Here is a 21,721-nt window from a genome sequence, read left to right as displayed (position 1 = left end):
CCATTGACCGTTATTACGTGATTTTGTTCTCAGCGAATTACACAATGTACAGTAAAGATATTGATCTTTAATATATTTTGTTAATTGAGACTGTCACTGTTTAGGAGGCGAGACACAGGTGCAGAGTTCAAGGGAATCATCCTCTTAATATTCTTCTTTAATAACTTAAACAGAAAACAACAAAAGAGGCAAACTGAAGCACATAACTCAAACAATGATCCACAAACTAAGGAAACAAAGAGCAACTTAAATAGGGTCCCTAATTAGAGGCAACATGGGGCAGCTGCCTCTAATTGGGGACTATCAAAACTGGCTTCATAAAGTTTGGTTTTGATAAGAAAGATAAGAGTCACTATTTACAACATCTGTGTCTCTTCCACATTTTGTAAATGTAGTTTAGTGACCTGTTCATAAGTCCATTTTACATTTTCCCCGATCAATTTGGCATTTGAACATTCTATGCCCAAACATTTATCCCTGGTGCAAGAAGTATTCCGTTTCAAATAACGATTGCATAATGTAGCATGTAGCAGAAGACCCTTGTGTACTACAAACCAATTAAAATCTTTAAGTCTGTTATCCAAGCCTTTCATTTGCACACACAACCAAATGGAAGAAGATATACATATAATGTCTGTAGGACGAATGCTTTCAATCAGGTTACTATACAACATTTTGTGGTTAAGAACTTTATCCTTTTCTTTACAGACAGGGGATTTACTTGCCTATTGAATTATTTCCTTAAAATGCAGGGAGACAGACTCTGCTTTTGTCCCACTTCACTAGAAATCTTAAAGGTGCAGAGAGACAGAATGAGTAATATTTCACATTTGTGTAGGCCCATTGAGGTGAGAATACCCCAAATGTTTGTGTAAAACAAGGTGTTACATTTAAAAGGGAAATTAGAGGATACATCCAATCCCTGCGAACGTACTCGTATCCTCCCCAGAAGAAATTAAACATTGCCCGTGTGAACATTTTCCTTAAGCCCACTGGTATTGGAAAGACATAAGCAAGGTGGAGCAAAGAGGGCAGAATGTCTGCCTTCAGCACTAATACCTTGCCAATAAAGGATAACCTCCTGACTTTCCACAGTCCCAACCTCCTATTTACCGCCTTTATTTTAACCATCCAATTAGCCAAATCATCCTTCATTTCATTCTCAAGGGACACTGAGCAGTAACATTGATTCCCTTCACCTAGACAACCCACACAACCTATCCGTTCTCCATTTCCACTGTCCTATACATTTTATTTAGTTTTTTTCTTATTTATTTTAGACCCAGCGGCCACAGAGAAATCATCAATAACTTTAACTGAGTCTCTTAGACTCTGGTCATCCGCTAAATATAAAACTGTGTTGTCAGCATACTGAGAAATGTTTAAAATATTCCCTCCAGGCAACCTGAGGCAACGAAATGAAACTTCTCTCAAAGGCTTTGTCATGTAAGATGTTAATATTAGTCTTCTAATACCCTTTCCCGAAAGCAATACCGTTTAATTTCACAGAGACTGAAATGCAGTGGTGATCAGAACATAAAACTGGTGTTACTTGTGCACAGGACACCCTGAGTCCCCGTGAGACAAAAACATAATCCAGATGGCTTTTGCGCCCCTGCTGTTACCCCATGTGAACCCTGGATCACCCACATGCACCACTCTGTAGGCATCAAACAGGTTATACTTCGCTATCATACCTTTAAGTGAAAGTCCTTCCAGATGATCCCGGTCAAATCCCCCTGAACCCATTCTCTGGTGAAACGCTCCGCGTCACGTTGATCTTTTAGATGCACCTCTTGCAACAGACACACTGAGAAAGCAGGTCTAATTGAGGACAAATGAGAGAAAACAGCCGCTCTTTTTACTGTGTTTTTTAGTCCCCTAACATTTACTCTAGTGACTCTAAAAAGAGACGACATGGGAAAGGAAAACAGACATTTGTATTTGACACAAAAAGGGAAAACACTATTTTACTGTCGGGGAAACAGTGAACTCTTGGGACTGTCCACACAGTCGGTGTCGGGGTTGGAAAAGCGCAACTCACATCAGACTTCTCAGCTTCCTCTTCACCGTATCCTTTCTCCTCTCTCCCACCACGGCTCAGGCTGCAGGCTCCAGAAGGGGTGAGCGGGCTCATGTAGCAATTCAACCAGGTCGCTCCAACTCTCATCCAGGGCTCCACTCACCTCTTTTAGACTTTCCTCAGCATCTCGTGGAGTTTCTGCACCGGGTCTGGGTGCAGGCCTCAGCAAGGTGATCGAAGGTATTGCATTTCCTACAGTAAATGGGTTGTCCCGCATAGAGGAGATAGCCCCTGTCAGGTCCAAACGAAAAAGACGCTGGAGTGTGTAGGTAGCCATCATGGCTGCTTTTGTCCTCCTTCAACAGTACACTGAACTGTCTCTTCCCGGTCCAGATACCCACGTACCTGCTAAGGTAGTGGACCAGAGTCTCGTCAGAGACCCATGGGTTGTACATATGTACAGTCAGCACTCGCTGGTTATGCCTGCACGTGGACTCCACATGGAAATCCTTGAGGGCTGGAGATGAAGCACATTTACAGCAACATTTGAGCAGCTAACAAATACAGTCGGTTACATTTTATGGTAATATAGATTATATATAGATATAGATTATTTTATACAAAAAATGTACCTAGGAGCACTGTTAACAAGAGAACCAAATCACTGGAGAATGACCCACTGCGGTGTGAGAGACCCTCCGCGACCGTCGGTTTGACTTTCCCTCTGTGTGTTCAAACCTATATGAATGATGAACGATCACTTGATCTCTAACCCCACAGCGTCCAATTTATTAAAAAATCGGTCTGATTAATATGAGGAATGGATCAAAAGAATGTCCAAATGAAGTGTTAAAACTGAACCAAACTAAATGTAGTATTTTTCTTAAATAAAAGAGACACAACTGTCCATTAGTTTGTCTTGGTTTTCAAAGTGAGTAAAAACAGCCAGAAGGTCATCGACTAAAACATCCCAAAAGGTTGGAAAGAAACTGAAAGAACGTTGTTGTATAAGTCAGTTGCTGCCTGATAATAGAAGGATAGAAGAGCACACCCTGCTGGTGAAAAAGCTTACAGCACCTGGTATTCCCAGGCGGTCTCCCATCCAAGTACTAACCAGGCCCGACCCTGCTTAGCTTCCGAGATCGGACGAGATCGGGCGTATTCAGGCTGGTATGGCCGTAAGCGAAAGAAGTTGTCTGTGCGAACTATATAAAGTTGATTAACCCCACACAAGTGCCCAAGGTAATTAAATTGACTTAGTATGTGCAGGCGCATGCAGATGGTAAACATTATTTGGATATCCATAACTACAAGAAATAACATTTTATGTTCGAATTGAGACACATCAGACAAGCAACTCACCGTTTCATTTCTTTACTTTTGTTTATTGTGTTTGAAAATCTAATTCATGTTTTTATTTGTGGTCATACAGAGCACTACAGTAAATGAGACCTCAGTCTTAACTAGTTTTCCCTGAATAAATAAAAGAAATCTGTCGCTACGTCCAAGCTAAGCTGACATTTTCGGAAGTCATCACAAGTATTACTTTTTGTACAAAGAGAGGGGGGTGCACCGTTCCTGGAGGTACTGCAATACCAGGTCGATGCGTGGAGTGGACGGAGCAAGCCCCTATTCCATCTCCCTATTCCAAAAATCAATTTAATATATGGTCCCCAGATAGGGGACGTATCAGATATTAAACTGATAAGAACAGATACTACACTTGATCTTAGCCAAAAGGCCGAGAAGCGATACCGGTATGACGTTCGGAAGGAAGGTGCCGTTCTCGGACACGTCAAACTCCATGACGGTTGCACCAATACTAGCTCTTTAGACTTCCCTGGAATATCTCATGTAAGATTTACAAATACTGTACTGTTAACATCGGGCATTGATCAACATTCGAAAAAACTGCTTTTGACACCGTTTGACACCCAGAATCTAAACTATTCTTCCTGGGGAAAATCACGTGGTCATCTGCCGTCCAATCGGAAATGAGAGGAATAGTTATTGGATTCAAACCAATTCAACGGCTTCACTGGAATAATTCATTGTCCAATCGGTGACGGGAAACCAACGTCAGATGTCTGTCAAATTTAGAGACGATCAATATATTTCAAGAAATATGTTATCCCACATTGAATAGAAATTGAAGCACAAAGGAGCTGAAGTTCTTCATATGGCCACCAGGTGACGCCTGAGTTCCATTTGCTGTGAGTTGCCTGCAGAGATCCTTTCAAAATACACAAAGTGGAACAACTGACTTCAGTACAGCAGCCCCAAATAGGTGGGGATTTTATTTTTCAGCATTGTAATGGAGCTCAGCATGATGCTTTTATGAAAATTTCATAACAACATACAGCAAGGTAAAGGCCAAGCTCAGAATTAGGATGGATTCAAACAATTCAAGGTCAAAAATGTTTTAAGGGAGAATGTCATAAGGTTTCAAATGAGAATGGATGTGCTGGAACCCTTCACATTTGAAATGTGTTTGTAGACAGCGCCGGTTATATCCCATCCTTTGTAAAACAATGCATGTAGGATAAATACATTGACTGGTATAAGTTCTTCAGTAGTAACACGTTTCCCTCTGTTTTTGTGATTGTTTTAAATGTATTACATTGAATGGAGTAACTTACCCTGTATTCCTCATAACAAAGCAGACATTCGTAAACAGTTGACGGCTGATGGAAGCTGGTGATGGGCATTCCAATTCTTTTTGTTAAGATGGCTCTTCTGGCTCCGTTAACCTGAAAGTCTCGGCTCTTTTGGCTCACGAATGTGCTATTGTTTTTAAATCCTTGTAAAAAATATAAAGCTACAAAAATGTCGAATGTAAATGCGAAAAAGTTGTCAATATTATATTATTGGCCTATAATATAATATAGACTATTATATATTATCTATAATGTCAAAGCGTGAAATATAGTTAATATAGTTCCCATCTTACCTGTTCCAATTATTAGATTGACTGCTGTTGTCTTTATTGTATACATTTTAACCTTTTTAAATTAAGCGATTTGGTTCCTAGTGTTCACCAAAAAGAGCTGTTCGTTTGCAATCGACGAATCACTAACGTCAATGTTGAACGCTGGATGGCTTTATTCTAGTAGGTAATACGTCCGCCTTCATACAGAGACGTTACTCTGAGAACATTTCACAAGAACTTCATGAAGACAGGCCCTGGAGTGTGAATGTCATATGACATTTTACCATAATATCCTTTCTGAGAGATGTCAAAATGCAATCAAGGTGTTGTTACAAACCATTTTAAAACCTTAATTCAGACTCACAAATTTATTTCAATGTCTTACCTTTCAAGCAGCATCAGTCAGTTCAATTGTTCTCCTCAGCGCTTTGTGTGAACGAGGATCTCAGATACACCAACCCTGAAAAACGACGGTTTTAAATCCCTTTCTAAAACTAGATTAGAGTAATTCTAAGACTGCAAAAAAAAAAAGAAGCATGCACAATAAAAACATCACACTGGACCAAATAATGTGTTATTAAACATCCTTTGTCATCTTATTGTAATGCATGCCCATGTAATTATAATGCATTGTCATGAGGCTATAAGGGAGTGTCAACCTCCATCATTCATTATCATTCTGTTCTAATGCATTATGAGTCGTAAACATGTACAGTACGACCCAGTTGCAAGACAATATAAAGTTCAATCTACAAAGCCGTTGAAAACGGTTAGTTTTACCTGAGGTAGTCTGAGCCAGCAGATTTGTTGTGGCCAGGTGAGGTAGAGAGGTCAGCAAGGTGAGAACCAAGGCAAGAACACAACAGAGGCGGACCTGAAACCACATCTCCACATTGATGAGACCAGATCTAACACACACAACGGCCTACAGGTACAGGGCGACATGATGCCAATTCTGAATAAACACTTATAAAATTAGCCATTCAAATACTAATACATTTATTTTATTTTTTACACTTACCACGCGTGGTGAGTCCATTTGTAAGCACATACTCCAAGGTAAATGTGTTGAAGACAACACATTTACCTTGGATTATGCCTTCCTTAAAGTTTTGTTTATGTTGCATTCTTCGTAACTTTGATCCTTAATTTTTACCCACATGCTTTGTAAACTTGGTTTAAATGAGAATTATGGATTGGTCAAAAGCTTAATCCAAGGTTTGCCAGAACAGAGCTTTAAGCTATTGTAGTAGCTTTGTTGGTCTATTGTTCTTTAGACAAGATGTAGGCAGCTTCAAACATTCTCTAACAGCCTAATTCATACTCTCAGAATTTTTCCCACAATATTCTGGTTTGTACTATATTAGTTCATCCATTACATTCTTCTAACACACAATATTATTACATTCTACAGCTAGTAAGCATTATTTTGTTATTTTTATATGACAGCAAGTTTAGCTTTAATGTGTATGAGACCATAATGCTTGATTGAATGAGGTGTCTTGTAAATTTAACATAAAAACACATTTTAAATCTCAGGTGTGTGGGATACAATTACTGATACTGTATATAGTGATCTGTAGTCAGTCTCACATACTGTAGATAAAGAGCGCCTATACAGCCTGACTCGTGTAGAGATATACACACAAAAATGAATTGACAAGCATAGACTTGGAATAATTTTGCTTTTGTCAAAGAATCTTGCAATTGCAGCAATTACAGCCTTGACAAATGTTGGCATTCTAGTTGTCAATTGGTTGAGGGAATCTGAAGAGATTTCACGTTCCATCATTGGATTGGCTTGATGGGCACTTCTTATGTACCATACAGTCAAGCTGCTCCCACAACAGCTCAATAGAGTTGGAATCCGATAACTGTGCTGGCCACTCCATTACAGACAGAATACCAGCTGACCCCTTCTTCCCTAAATACAGTTGGGTCCAGAAATAATTGGACACTGACAAAAGTTGTTTTATTTTGGCTGTTATCAAAATATATTCAAGTTACAGTGGTGAGCTCTTGAACACAAAAAGGCCAGGATGTCCACAGAAGACAACAGTGGTGGATTATCATAGGATCCTTTCCATGATAAATAAAAACCCTTTCACAACATCAAGCCAATTGAAGTACACTCTCCAGGAGGTAGGCATATCATTATTCAAGTCTACCATAAAGAGAAGACTTCACGAGAGCAAATCCAGAGAGTTCGCCACAAGTTGCAAACCATTCATAAGCCTCAAGAATAGAAAGATCAGATTCAACTTTGCCAAAAAACATATAAAAAAGCCAGCCCAGATCTGGAACAGTATTCTTTGGACAGATGAAACTAAAGGTCAACCTGTACCAGAATGATGGGAAGAAAAGTGTATGGAGAAGGCTTGGAACGGCTCATGATCCAAAGCATACTACATCATCTGTTAAACACAGTGGAGGAAGTGTGATGGCATGGGCATGCATGGCTTCCAATGGCATTGGGTCACTACTGTTTATTGATGATGTGACAGAAGACAGAAGAAGCCGGATGAATTCTGAAGTATATAGGGATATATTTTTTGCTCAGAGTCAGCCAATTTCAGTGAAGCCGATTGGACAGCGCTTCACTTAGATACTGCGAAAGCAACCCAGGAGAATTTTATGTCAAAGAAGTGGAATATTCTGCAATGGCAGGGTCAATCACCTGATCTCAACCCAATCGAGCATGCATTTCACTTGCTGAAGACAAAACTTACAGCAGAAAGACCCATGAACAAACAACTGAAGACAGCTACAGTAAAGGCCAGGCAAAGCATCATGAAGGAGGAAACCCACCGTTTGGTGATGTCCATGCGTTCCAGACTTCATGCAGTCCAGGGGCCCCTTGCATTCCTTCTCCCCATGATAAGATGCATCACAATTGTGGCACTTCAAAAGGGCAAACAACCCGCCTCGGTGTTGAGCTGATCAACATCGGGAATAACCACCCTGGACTGTAGCAACGTAAATATTTGCAGGTTCCAAAGTCACAAGGTCTTCCCTCCATAGTGACGTGGTTATCTGTCCTCAAAGAGAAAATGAGAAGAATCAGTGTTGAATGACACGCATTTACATCAAAATGTGAGCAGCTAACGAATACAGTCGGTTACATTTTATGGTAATATAGATTATATATAGATGATTTTATACAAAAAATGTACCTAGGAGCACTGTTAACAAGAGAACCAAATCACTGGAGAATGACCCACTGCGGTGTGAGAGACCCTCCGCGACCGTCGGTTTGACTTTCCCTCTGTGTGTTCAAACCTATATGAATGATGAACGATCACTTGATCTCTAACCCCACAGCGTCCAATTTATTAAAAAATCGGTCTGATTATTATGAGGAATGGATCAAAAGAATGTCCAAATGATGTGTTAAAACTGAACCAAACTAAATGTAGTATTTTTCTTAAATAAAAGAGACACAACTGTCCATTAGTTTGTCTTGGTTTTCAAAGTGAGTAAAAACAGCCAGAAGGTCATCGACTAAAACATCCCAAAAGGTTGGAAAGAAACTGAAAGAACGTTGTTGTATAAGTCAGTGGCTGCCTGATAATAGAAGGATGGAAGAGCACACCCTGCTGGTGAAAAAGCTTACAGCACCTGGTATTCCCAGGCGGTCTCCCATCCAAGTACTAACCAGGCCCGACCCTGCTTAGCTTCCGAGATCGGACGAGATCGGGCGTATTCAGGCTGGTATGGCCGTAAGCGAAAGAAGTTGTCTGTGCGAACTCTATAAAGTTGATTAACCCCACACAAGTGCCCAAGGTAATGAAATTGACTTAGTATGTGCAGGAGCATGCAGATGGTAAACATTATTTGGATATCCATAACTACGAGAAATAACATTTTATGTTCGAATTGAGACACATCAGACAAGCAACTCACCGTTTCACTTTTGTTTATTGTGTTTTATTTATGTTTTAAAATCTCATGTTTTTATTTGTGGTCATACAGAGCGCTACAGTATTTGGGACCTCGGTCTTAACTAGTTTTGCATGTATAAATAAAAGAACTATCGCAACGTCCAAGCTAAGCTAACATCTTCAGAAATCATCACAAGTATTACTTTTTGTACAAAGAGAGGGGGGTGCACCGTTCCTGGAGGTACTGCAATACCAGGTCGATGCGTGGAGTGGACGGAGCAAGCCCCTATTCCATCTCCCTATTCCAAAAATCAATTTAATATATGGTCCCCAGATAGGGGACGTATCAGATATTAAACTGATAAGAACAGATACTACACTTGATCTTAGCCAAAAGGCCGAGAAGCGATACCGGTAAGACGTTCGGAAGGAAGGTGCCGTTTTCGGACACGTCAAACTCCATGACGGTTGCACCAATACTAGCTCTTTAGACTTTCCCTGAGATATCAAACAAATATTTAAAAAATACTATACTGTTAACATCGGGCATTGATCAACATTCGAAAAAACTGCTTTTGACAACGTTTGACACCCAGAATCAAAACTATTCTTCCTGGGGGAAATCACGTGGTCATCTGCCGTCCAATCGGAAATGAGAGGAATAGTTATTGGATTCGAACCAATTCAACGGCTTCACTGGAATAATTCATTTTCCAATTGGTGACGGGAAACCAACGTCAGATGTCTGTCAAATTTAGAGACGATCATTATATTTCAAGAAATATGTTATCCCACATTGAATAGAAATTGAAGCACAAAGGAGCTGAAGTTCTTCATATGGCCACCAGGTGACGTCTGAATTCCATTTGCTGTGAGTTGCCTGCAGAGATCCTTTCAAAATACACAAAGTGGAACAACTGACTTCAGTACAGCAGCCCCAAATAGGTGGGGATTTTATTTTTCAGCATTGTAATGGAGCTCAGCATGATGCTTTTATGAAAATGTCATAACAACATACAGCAAGGTAAAGGCAAAGCTCAGAATTAGGATGGATTCAAACAATTCAAGGTCAAAAATGTTTTAAGGGAGAATGTCATAAGGTTTCAAATGAGAATGGATGTGCTGGAACCCTTCACATTTGAAATGTGTTTGTAGACAGCGCCGGTTATATCCCACCCTTTGTAAAACAATGCATGTAGGTTAAATACATTGACTGGAATAAGTTCATCAATAGTAACACATTTTTCCCTCCATAGCAAACAGCAAATGTATTACACTGAATGAAGCAAATACCCAAGTGTTAGACTTTTCCATCATATAATCAGTCCGTACACTCTCCTTAACATTTACTGCAATATATTCACTGTGGCGTATTGAATAGGTTTTTTGTCCTGTATGAGTAAGTATGTAAGCCCCGAATGTATTGTGAGCCTAGCAATGCCTCTGCTTGTACTTGTTCAATGACAATAAAGTTGAATCTAATGTAATCATATTCCCCATTTTACAATCTTTATAATTCCTGCTAGTTTACATGCTAATGTAATTTAGTTTTTGCTTTATATGTTTTGAAATTCTTATTATTCCATTGTTCAGAATGACTACTTTGAATAGTTTACTCGATCTACACATTTTCTATGTGCTCCACCTTACAAAATTGTTGATCCTATGTGAACAACTATTTAAACAAAATTTTTCTTTAGTTTATTATTATGTTTTAATATGTAGATATAGCTTTCATCTATATATTTACAATATACACGAAGCAAAGCGGCAAAATAGATTTTTAATATATAGATTTAATATAATTAATATCGTGATTTACCGCCGACCTTTATTCTGAAGGCAAAATCCGAAAACCGGAAGTCTTATTGTTGCTACCGAATCTCTAATTTTGCCAGCATGACGCTAATACAAGACACTGATTCTTTTAAAGACATCATGAATTCTTCCGACGAGGTGATTTAAAAATGCCCCATCCTAACATTAGATAACTACCTAGCTCAGATAATAATAACACAGAAGAAACAGAAAGCCTTCAGTTTCTATTATCTTTCAGGATAACAATACGGAACCTTTATCAGAATAAACATTAAGCTAGCTATTTGATATGTTTTTTGCCCTATTTATGATTTGCTTCTGCATCCCACCAGGGTGACTTCGAGGATTTGAAGAGATATTTCGCAAAGATATAATGGACGCGTCTATTGAAGTGTGAAAAAGTGAGTTACATAAACATTAAGAGGAACCATCTGGACATGTTGGTTAAAGGTACGTTTCCCATATTGAGACAGAGGCTGTTTCAAAATGCATACTTGTTATTTCTAGGGGGTATAGCAAGTACAGAAGTGCGATTCCAAACCTAAGAACGCGAAATGGAACGTTTACGGGAAGCTCTGTTAACGTCTTTGGGAGCTTCTGGAAAACGAAGCTTTTTCACGTACTTCGCTCCCAGTATTCATTGCGACTTCGCACAGGGAACCATAGACATAATAAAGAGTAGACGCTGCATCGACCGCTACTTCCTACTGGCGCTGACGAGTCGTGGGGCCGCCACCTTGGACCGGTCAGCCACTCCACTCCATGTAATCTGTTTTGGCAGGTGAAATGAGCTGTCAGCGAATTTAATTGATCGTACCTCAGTGAATACCTTACTGATTTCCACGCGTTTTTTTTTTGCTGCAAAGGTCATACATGTAGCTATGATACAGGACACATGGTTCGGCGTATTTTAATATTGATAGTGGGCTTAACAGTAATATAATATTCTAATATATGATATAAAGTGACCAGACTTCCGAGATCAAAACTGGGAACATAATTCTCAAAAGGGAGAAAAACAGGGACATTTCCAGTTTGACTATCATTCTGATTGAAACACCTAATGTGTAAATAGTGGCAGTAAAGTCATATATATTTTTTCCTCTCTCTCTCTCTTTCATTTCGCAGCCCCCCTCCCAACATACACACACAGTTCCCAGTACTCAGTCTAAAATAGCAGGATGAAATGAAAAGTGACAGTCTTTATTTAAACTCCACATTTACTTTGTTGAAACTCCCTTGAAAAGTCTGTAAACTTAATGTAGCAATTTTCAAAACACAGTTACAAAGTGCTTTACAGAACCCAGAGGGAAAGAGATCAGGGTTAAGACAATCACAAACACAATGTAAAGATAAACTTCACAATACACAATCTCGCAAACCCAATGTAAGGCAAAGGAGACCAACATTTTTATTCCTGAAGACACACCAGGAAGGTAGAGTTCATGAAACACAAACAAACAGAGGTATTTACAGACCCACCAACACTTACAATTGTCGTGGAACCACACACACGCTCTAAAACCCCTGTAAGAGGACAGTTTTGCAGAGCTTCTTCCTCGTGCTCCCTTTCTGCAGTTCAAGAGAGGTGAGTTTGGTAATGTGGTGCAGCCTTATGTTGAGAAACACAGACACAACCAATGACAACAAGTCAGAATGATGGTTGTCGATGCCAAACTGTGTCTCCTCAATGTGTACCCCAAGCAGTAAAACATCCTCCGTTCCAATCTCCTCCCGGACGATGTCTGTGACTGTCGACACCTTAGGAACTGGCATTGGTGAAGCTTGGCGGATCACCCTCTCTGCACCTTATTAAAATAATAATTAATAAAAATACATAATATTTATATAGCGCTTTACACAGTGCTCAAAGACACTTTACAAAACAGAGAAAATAAGAACAAAGCAACCTTAATATACAAAGATTTAAATAATAATAAAAAACGAGATAATAAAATCAAACCTTCACTGTGCTTTGTGATGGAATCACTAGGCCGCCGTTGTTTTTCAGGGTTAGAAGGTGGTAGCTCTTGTCAAATGACGATGGTACAGCATCTCTGACCAAGCTCGCATGGCACACATCACAGGACAGTTTTCGTAGAATCTGCTGGACTACAAACCCTGCTATGTAGACCAGAGCATTTGCCACCAGACCACCAAACCGAGTGGGGAGATAACTGTGGTCACAAACAAGGGCCGAAATGTTGGCGAATGGAGATGGGTGCTCTTCAGCAGTTTCAGGAGAGGACATCTCCACAGCAGACAGGGACACAGTGTTATCCTGGGCTGCCACATTGCCTGTCTCACCAGGTGAGACACCACACCGAACCATCAGCCGGCGGAAGATGGCCTGGAACTGGCGTGCCGATGGATTGTTATTCCAGCCGCCTCGCATGGAAAACAGGCATACAAAACAGGCATACAAAACATACATTAATCACAAGGCAAAGATATTCATTAGGTATATTTTACAAATTAATTGTAATTAAAAGAACACCAACCCTACCTGACGCTCTGATTGAATTAAATAGGAGCTCCAAGTGATCTTGGCTTAACCTGTAGGTGAGCACATACCGCTGAACTTTGAGCAGTTCAGGAATCATCAGCATCAACGTATCGATATTGGTGACAAATCCGATGACCGACAAGTACCTGCAAAAGAAAAAAGTTGTATTACTCTGGTCATGGCGAGAAAAAAAAACACCCAAAGAAAGCCACATGTGATTTTGTTAATTCAAAGCAGTAAAGTTAATTTTCCATCACATCCATCAGTAATGTGTAATCACCCAGTCTTGAGTGTCTATCACAGGGGTGCAAACTCAAAGAGAATGAAAATGGTAAACAGCTACCAGGTCAGATAGATAATAAGTTTGCATCCATGTTTTTAGGAATGGGATCCGTTTCTTGTTTAACTTATACAGTATACTTGTACACAAAGGAACATTAACTTGTAACGATGTAATTGCAGAACTGGGATAACTTGAAAACCACACATGCAATACCTACCCTTTTGACACCTACATGTACTTGATGTTGTGTAATACATACCATTTAGAAACATCCAGGACCTGTTGCCTTTATTTTAAGTGGGGTGGGTATGAGGTCTAGGACCTGAAAAACACACTGAATACAAGATAATTCCAACAGAAACAAAACTGCATATTGAAAAACATTTAAACAAGATAACATCATATCAACATACATACCATCTTTCTGACACCTGCATAAAGTTGATGTTGTGTAATACATACCATTTAGAAGCATCTAGGACCTGTTGCCTTTATTTTAAGTGGGGTGGGTATGAGACATGAGAGGTATCTTACTTTTGTTAGGGTGAATTTCATGTGAATAATACACAGTGTTGGGCAAACTACTTGGAAATTGTAGTGAGCTAAGCTATTAGTTACCCTGCCAATAATAAAGCTTCACTACACAAAAGCTACCACCCAGTCAAATGTAGCAAGCAAAGTAACACAAACATAGCAGTAGGCTAGTTCATTACATAGGAAGCTACTTTAAGTTGTGCTAATTTCACATGACAAGAAAAGTGTGGCTTGTGTGGCCAAGCTACTTGGTAAATAAAGGAGTTACTACTACTGAAAAGTTACTTGATTCTGGAAATAGTGAAGCTACCACCAAAATACTAAGTTACTAGCTAAGCTAGTACTGTCCAACTGATAATGCCGTCTTTTATATATGATACAGTCTGTGCCACTTGTGTAAAATTAGCTGGCCAATGTTATACCAGTAATATTTATTTTATTTGTACAATAGCGTTCTTGTGTCAGTTGTAATCTAAGTCAGTGTTATATAATATGACTTATCAAGTCTCAGTTCATAGCTGGGTGAACACTGGCTGGTGCAGTAAACATAGCCTAGCTAGCTGGCTACGATTTCAGTACAGTAATATCAAAGATCCTTGCTCCTTCTCAACTCTCTGGTAATATTCTAGTCCCAAAATACAACCAATAGTACGGTAATGTTAAATCTTACTTGTGAAAAGTAATCCCACGAAACCTGCTTTCGATGGTCCGCCGATTTGAGCAGGAATATGCTGCACAGTGCTCCGGCATCGTTGCTTCTGCTTCTACGCAACTAGGAGTATGCCCGGTTCAAGATGGCGTCCGTATTTCTCGCGCCGAGCAGCCAATGCGGCGTCTACTCTTTATTATGTCTATGCAGGGAACAGTTCTTCTACTTCTTCGTTGACGTTTAACTGCGGTCGATATCGAACTTCAGTAGTGCATTACCGCCACCTACTGTACTGGAGTGTGGGCCAGAGATCTTTAATTTAATCTTTATTATTTTTTTTTTTTACACACAATGTAGGCTGTCACTAAAGTCGCATTGGCAAAAACATTTTGTGAGGGTGCCTGACATCCCTTTCACTCAGCAGTGAACGTCATGCTTCAGTTCACCTTGGCCATCTAATACTGGCATGCAACAGCTGTTGCCATGGATACGTGGCTTCATTCACACAATCAGGCACTTGAACAGTAGCAAGCCTAGTTTTGCGGGCACAAGTGGCAACAGTTGAGGCTTCCCAATTGTATGATACTTGTGTAAGAACTTTCACAGGCGTAGTGATTTGTACTTGTGCTGTGTATGTCTGGACACAATGCAGAAGAGCTCAACTGTGTGGGAGCACTTTAAATTTAACAAAGATAAGACATAGGCTGTCAGATATGTGATTTAACACTGGCCTACGACAGTGGACAACAAGTTAAAAAATAAATAAAATAAAAACATTCACCTGAATGCTGTAAGTAGCCTACTAAGTTGAAAATGGTTGTAACATTAACGAAACCCTTAACATGAAAAATCAGTTAACATGGAATAATATTCTGGCCCTGACAAAATGCCATGTAATTTCATACATTTATTTTCTTTTAACAAAAAACAAATAAAGCTAAAAACCAAGATATTTCGCTCTCTCTTTGGTTGCGCTTTATGATTATTAGGGTTTAAATGCGTTGTTTGGTTCAGCAATAAACCTGAACTTGTGACTGGCTCTCCCTCCTTCTGCATGTAACATTGGGATTCATTTGTTTATTTGCAAGATTGAAAAGATATTGTTTGTTTATTGAAATGTGTATTTTGCTGCTGTTAGTATAACTGCGCTAATTGCGCTACCTCCCTTGTTTTATTTATTACAGTTGGCTGCACTGTTGCCCACTGCTGGGTATGGATGGGTGATGGTTTAAGTGTTGAGGGCAAATGTCATTTCAATGTATGCCATACTGAGAAATGACAAAGATTTATAAATCTTAGAAATACATCTTACATTTCTTGGGTCTTCTAGGACTATGTTGTTTCTGAGCTTCTGTTTCACAGCGCTTGGTTAGACTTGTCTCGGATTTTGAGGCGATTATTAGGAGTGTTTCTGTCTGTCTATATTTGTCAGTGATATGTAAAATTGTAGAACATTATTTACTACTTAAACTGAAATAAAATTGTTGCATTGCTGTGCCGTCTGTTTCATCCGACACCACAGATATGTTGCAGCACAACAACCCCGCCACCGAAGCTCCAAGTATTCACTGCTGATCACTACCGAAGCTTTGGAGCCCCAAAAATATGGTATTCGGGACACCCCTAATATTAAATATTTTTAATACAAAATGTTCATTCATAATGTCGATTATATATTTTTTCTACATCGTGATGACTGTATCTAATGTTAGCAAGCTTGTTCAGGTCATGAACGTTAGCATACTTTTTATTGTTTTTAAAGTTAGCTTACCTTTAGCTAATTTCTTTAGTGTAATGTCAACGGAATTATTAAAAGCCTTGTTTGCCGACAAGGGTTGAACAAACATCAGGGAAGAGAAACGGTGACATGTCAGATTGGTTGTTAGGGAAATTAGTTATGTTAATTTAGCTATGTTTCAGATGTAGACAGTATGTGCTTCTACTATCACATAACCATTGGTCTACACCCACATAACCGCCGGTTCATAACCGCCTGTCTAATATGTTAGACACTGTACACTTTTGGTCTGTGAACACAATCATAAGGGAGAATGCCTGTGTTAGCGTGAGTATTGAAGATCCTCTCTGGAGATATGAGTGTTGTCAATGGGAGCATGGAAAACCGTCTTTATGACAGAATGCAGATGCGGTCAAGACAGTGGTCATTTAGCCAACCAGATCTAAATGAAATCACAAAGACGCCCTGGGAGATGCAAATAATATCTCAGACAGGAAGTGCCAGGAGGCGGCCTCGAGGCTTTTGCTACCTAGCGTAATCCTCGCTAACGTGCCCTCACTGACGAACAAAATGGATGAAATACAACTAAGAATCACAAAAAAGGATTATGGATTGCAGCTTCATGATTTAATGTAAATGTGGCTTAACAACTGCACACCCGACAACATTCTCAAAGTTGAGTCTAATCTAGTCTGCTGTTATGCTTTGTTTTAAGCTTTCTTTTCTTACATTTTGAGGCCACTGTAGACTTGCAAATCTGTATCTTGCCATTAACAAGGGCCTAAACCTGGGCCGAGTCTTTTGGAGACCGGGTGTCTGGAGTGAGCAGGGCTTGATGGATACACTTTTTTTTTTACTCCCTGAATCTCTAATTTTTTTGTAGAAAAATTTAATCATTTAACCTCTGGTGAAGACTAGCTGACCTCAGAAAAGCCAAACCTCTGGTGCAGAAAGCTACATTTTTAGTTTATATAATTTTAGTACCTAGCTTGTTACTAGATGCTAAAATGATTATTGATAATTCCTACAGTGTGTACCAATGTCATGTGTCCCTCAGGGCTGAACTCTCCAGTACCTGGGTTTATGAGGAGAGGCAGATCTAGACTAGAGAACATGGATCCACTTCTATCACCCAGTGACTCAGAGGAGAAAGATGACTGGACCCCTCGTCTGGAGAGATGCTGGAGTGATGTAGTGAAAGGAGAGGAGGAGGAGATGACCGTCACAGTGAAAGAAGAAGAAAACGGAATGAAAGAAGATGATGCTAAATTGAAAGGAGAGGATTTTTTTGTGAAAAAAGAGGCGGCAGTTTTTGGTGTGAAAGAAGAAAAGGATGAGAAGGAGATACCTGTCTCAATGACAGGAGAGAAAGAAGGTTTCTGGTTTAAAGAGGAAGATGTTTCACTGAAAGAGAAAGGCATTTTGGGACTGAAGGTGGGAAGTAAGGAAGAGGTGATGCTTGTCACAGTGAAAGAGGAGGATCGGGAAGAGTTGGAGCAAGAGGAGGGGGAAGAGGAGGAGCAAGAGGAGGGGGAAGAGGAGGAGCAAGAGGAGGAGGAGGAAGATAATTTTGGATATCTGATTTCCTCTAGCAGTAAGTACCATCATCTTAAAACGGGCAAAAAACTATATTTGATGTGAAAGGGCTGTTAGAGATAACCCAGGATAGTTGATAGCGGTCACTACCCCCATGTTTCTTCACATGGTTTTCCTCATACCAGGTATTTTGCTCATGTCAGCTTGTTCCACTTAAGTTAACAGAGGTTCAATTGTCCTTGGCTCCATGCCCACACCTCTTGGCACCTCGATGCTCCTATCTGGTCGATCTTGAAATTGGTAGTGGACGTGTTACTCATATCAGCGCCTCTTTCCTAGAACATACTCAAACCTCTGGTTGCATTGAAGAATAATCCATTGTATACAGTGCCCTACAGAATGATTGGCATCTGATCAGAAAAGGCTGTGAATTATTTTATTTTTTATCACCTTGATGTTACGCTCCAGGGGTCTTGTGAATGTAACCCTTTCAACTCAGCCCACATGTTTTTCATCAGATTTAGATCCACCACCATTTTTTCTTGTGGATTTGGAGGTATGTTTTGGGAGTATCTATTTGGAGGTGTGCTTTTGGAGTATCCAAATGTGCAAATCATTTATACCTATTTTTGATTGAAAATAGTACAAAGACAACATAAAATATTGAAACGGAGAAATAATATTGTTTTTTTTAAATACATACCTGGTTTGAATTTGATGCCTACAACACATTTCAAAAAGTTGTGACAGGGGCTTTTGGTAAGTGATTTTGTTTTGGTAAGTTCTACCTGTGATAGGCAATGCATTAACTAATGGTCCTGAAGATGGTGCCACAGCACTGTTACATCCAACCACTGAGATAGGTTTGCAGTGTACAATTTACAGCTTGCATAGAGTAACAGACTGGCAGTTATAAACATCACTCAGCAGGTGTGCGAGACTTGATTTTGGCAACATAATGTCATGTTGTTTAGCCAAGAAATCACCTGCAAAAGTCAACAAGTGTGAAAGGTTAAAAAGTGGGAATAGTCACAAGTGCTGAATATAATAAAGATGTATAGGTTTGTTAAAACACTGCAACTTGGCGGGTGAAAATTCAAGGTAACAACATTGCCCTTGTCTTCTTTTTGTGATCCCAGACACATCAACACAGTTTGTCTGTTTTTCTCTCCTAACCTTCATACAGAATGCAGCAGCTGCGAAGACACATTGATTTTTGAACAGCATTATCTGATGTATTATCATATTTCCTAAGACATTTTTGTAACTGTGCTGTTTTCCTCTCTGTCTTTCTAAGATGCAATTGCTGAATCTTCCCAGTCCCAGATCTTCTCCTGTTCCAGGTGTCCAGTCTCCTTCACCTCTCAGATCTACCTCCATAAGCACACAAAGAAATTTCACCATGAAGAGTACATTACATTATTGAGGAGTGGAGAGATCAGAGCAGATAGTCTCACCTCCTCCAGCACTTTACAGCCACATTCAACCACCTTACATGCCAGCAAGCCACCTACCAACCTGAAACCCAGAGACACAGAGAAGCCAAGACCTCACCACTGCTCCCTATGTGGGAGGACTTTCTGTAAGCAAACAGACTTAAAAAGACACCAGACCATTCACACGGGAGAGAAGCCACACAAATGCTCCCAGTGTGGCAAGGGTTTCACTAACAGCAGTAATCTCAGAATACACCAACGCATTCACACAGGAGAGAAGCCGTACCACTGCTCCATGTGTGGAAAGACTTTCAGTCAAGCAAGAAATCTCAGAACACACCAACGCATTCACACTGGAGAGAAGCCATACCACTGCTTCCAGTGTGGGAAGAGTTTCATAGACAGCAGAAATCTCAGAACACACCAACATGTTCACACAGGAGAAAAGCCATACCACTGCTCCCAGTGTGAAATAACATTCAGTCAAGCGGGTAATCTCAGAAGACACCAACGTGCTCACTTAGGAGAAAAGCTGTACAACTGCTCCCAGTGTGGGAAGGGTTTCACTAACAGGAGTAATCTGAGAGCACATCAATGCGTTCACACTGGAGAGAAGTTGAAGCCGTATCACTGCTCTCAGTGTGGGAAGACTTTCAGTCGAGAGAGTCATCTTGGAACGCACCAGCGCATTCACACAGGAGAGAAGCCATACCACTGCTCCCAGTGTGGAAAGACTTTCAGTCAAGATAGTAATCTAAGGAGACACCAGCGAATTCACACAGGAGATAAGATGTATCACTGCTCCCAGTGTGAGAAGTCTTTCAGTCAAGAGATGAATCTTAAAAGACACAAGCACATTCACACCACTGAGAATTCATACCACTGTTCCCAGATTTTCAGTCAAACAAGTGTTCTTTAAAGCCAGATGTAACATAAACATATGTATTTTTAAACGCCTCTTAAAAGTGTACCTAGTAAACAGTCATTTTCCGGGGACTATAATTGTTATACCAATCGTATGGCGCAGTGGTCTTTGTCACTGCCTTATATGTACAGCTGCTTTATTGTGATCAGTTGATCAAATCCTGAGGGAGAGATCCTAACAAGGCACCATCTACGTTTTTTTGTCATTGGCATTGGAAGAATCTATCCGGAGTAGTCTGTGGTGGTTGTCTCGTCATATATAAAAACACCATGACCAAATGGTTGGCGCTACAAACCTGTAACCTTTTTTAGAATCAGGAGATTCATTGTAATTTCCTCATTATCTTCCATTATTTTTGGTAGAAAGCAATGTATGTCCATCAAAATGCTAAATCTATGAAAAGAAAATTAAAATATTTGCACATGTTAACTCTGAACTAACCATAATTTAAAGACAATGAATGCCTTGGACCTGAATACATAGGGTCATACATACGGTAATTTCCTTGAATGGGTTAAAATATTACAGATTTTATGGCAGTTATCTTAGCAACTATGTGACACTACCTCTCAAATTCAACATGTTAGGTTGATGTACGTCATATTTGTTCATGCATTAGTGATTCAGATCTAATGCTTTACTTGATTGAAACAGTTACAGCTGACAGCTTTTTTCCATTGTTGTTAGCAAGGTGTTTCATGTGAGGTCATGACTAAATTAAATCAAATTAGTGACTCAAATATATTTTTCTCATCGTTGAAGTGTAGTTTTTATCAAATCAGATTTGTGGTGCACTTAGCTAGCTAAAATGCTAATGGAAGCTAACTAGCAAACTTGCTACCTTATGTTCCTGCTAGTTAAGACAATGTTTCATGTTAAAAATTATTCTGTCGGATATTGCAAGCAGTTGGAGTTATGAGTTGGTAATCCTGTTAAATCTTAACGGGTGGTTTCAGAGACAAGAGTGTAGGTAACTGGAAGGTGGGTAAAGGTTAATATAATCTTATCACATTTGATTGTGTTGTGAAACAGTTAGCTTACATGCTAACTGGAGCTAAGTGGCAAGTTACTTTGCTACCTATTGTTTCTAGTTAATGTGATTCTAGTTCATGTGAATTAATGTCCAAATGTGTATTTGATTCTGATATTTTCAGCAGTTTGAGTTGCAGGTTGGTAATGCCATTAAGCCTTAATGTATAGTTTCAGAGGCTAGTGTTAGTAGTATTATCATGTTGGATGTTTTCTGATGCTGTTATCTGGATCTCACTAACTAGTGCTTTTGATTGAATAAATCAACATAGGAAAAATTCTAAAATAAAAAATAAATAAATAATCTGTACGCCTGTAACAAGTTACATTTGCCCACTGTCTGCTTTGAATAACAAATAATGAAGTAATTTTAATGCTGTCTGATGTTGCAGAAATCAGGAATGAAATTGCATGCGTCATTATTGAATTCCAAG

The 21,721-nt window shown here is 39.6% G+C and overlaps 1 protein-coding gene and 4 non-coding genes across 5 annotated transcripts; 1 reads left to right on the top strand and 4 right to left on the bottom strand.

The window, feature by feature from the left end:
* Nucleotides 1-3,088: 3,088 nt before the first annotated feature.
* On the bottom strand, nt 3,089-3,207 carry LOC117593436. Its single transcript, XR_004574839.1, has one exon. It is a non-coding gene; the product is annotated as a 5S ribosomal RNA (ribosomal RNA).
* A 378-nt stretch (nt 3,208-3,585) lies between these two features.
* Nucleotides 3,586-3,776, bottom strand: LOC117593435. The gene has a single exon (XR_004574838.1). It is a non-coding gene; the product is annotated as a U2 spliceosomal RNA (small nuclear RNA).
* Nucleotides 3,777-8,558: 4,782 nt separating this feature from the next.
* On the bottom strand, nt 8,559-8,677 carry LOC114829608. Its single transcript, XR_003777494.1, has one exon. It is a non-coding gene; the product is annotated as a 5S ribosomal RNA (ribosomal RNA).
* Nucleotides 8,678-9,052: 375 nt separating this feature from the next.
* LOC114829643 lies at nt 9,053-9,243 on the bottom strand. Its single transcript, XR_003777523.1, has one exon. It is a non-coding gene; the product is annotated as a U2 spliceosomal RNA (small nuclear RNA).
* Nucleotides 9,244-10,710: 1,467 nt separating this feature from the next.
* Nucleotides 10,711-21,613, top strand: LOC105005842 (zinc finger protein 436-like). Its single transcript, XM_010864043.4, has 5 exons — nt 10,711-10,789; nt 10,984-11,101; nt 16,146-16,231; nt 17,419-17,955; nt 19,195-21,613. The coding sequence occupies exons 4-5, from the start codon at nt 17,445-17,447 to the stop codon at nt 20,250-20,252; spliced, it is 1,569 nt and encodes a 522-aa protein (XP_010862345.1). The 5' UTR covers nt 10,711-10,789; nt 10,984-11,101; nt 16,146-16,231; nt 17,419-17,444; the 3' UTR covers nt 20,253-21,613.
* Nucleotides 21,614-21,721: the final 108 nt, after the last annotated feature.

This window comes from Esox lucius, chromosome 19, assembly GCF_011004845.1.
Source record: "Esox lucius isolate fEsoLuc1 chromosome 19, fEsoLuc1.pri, whole genome shotgun sequence".
Classification (NCBI taxonomy): domain Eukaryota; kingdom Metazoa; phylum Chordata; class Actinopteri; order Esociformes; family Esocidae; genus Esox; species Esox lucius.
Note: the sequence above shows the minus strand (reverse complement) of the source record. Positions and strands in the feature narration are given on the sequence as shown.

Excerpts from the sequence above, each read along its gene's own strand:
- LOC105005842 (XM_010864043.4), top strand. The coding sequence starts at position 17,445 with ATGAGGAGAGGCAGATCTAGACTAGAGAACATGGATCCACTTCTATCA. Across the intron at positions 17,956-19,194 it reads ATATCTGATTTCCTCTAGCA|ATGCAATTGCTGAATCTTCC; the intron begins GTAAGTACCATC and ends TGTCTTTCTAAG.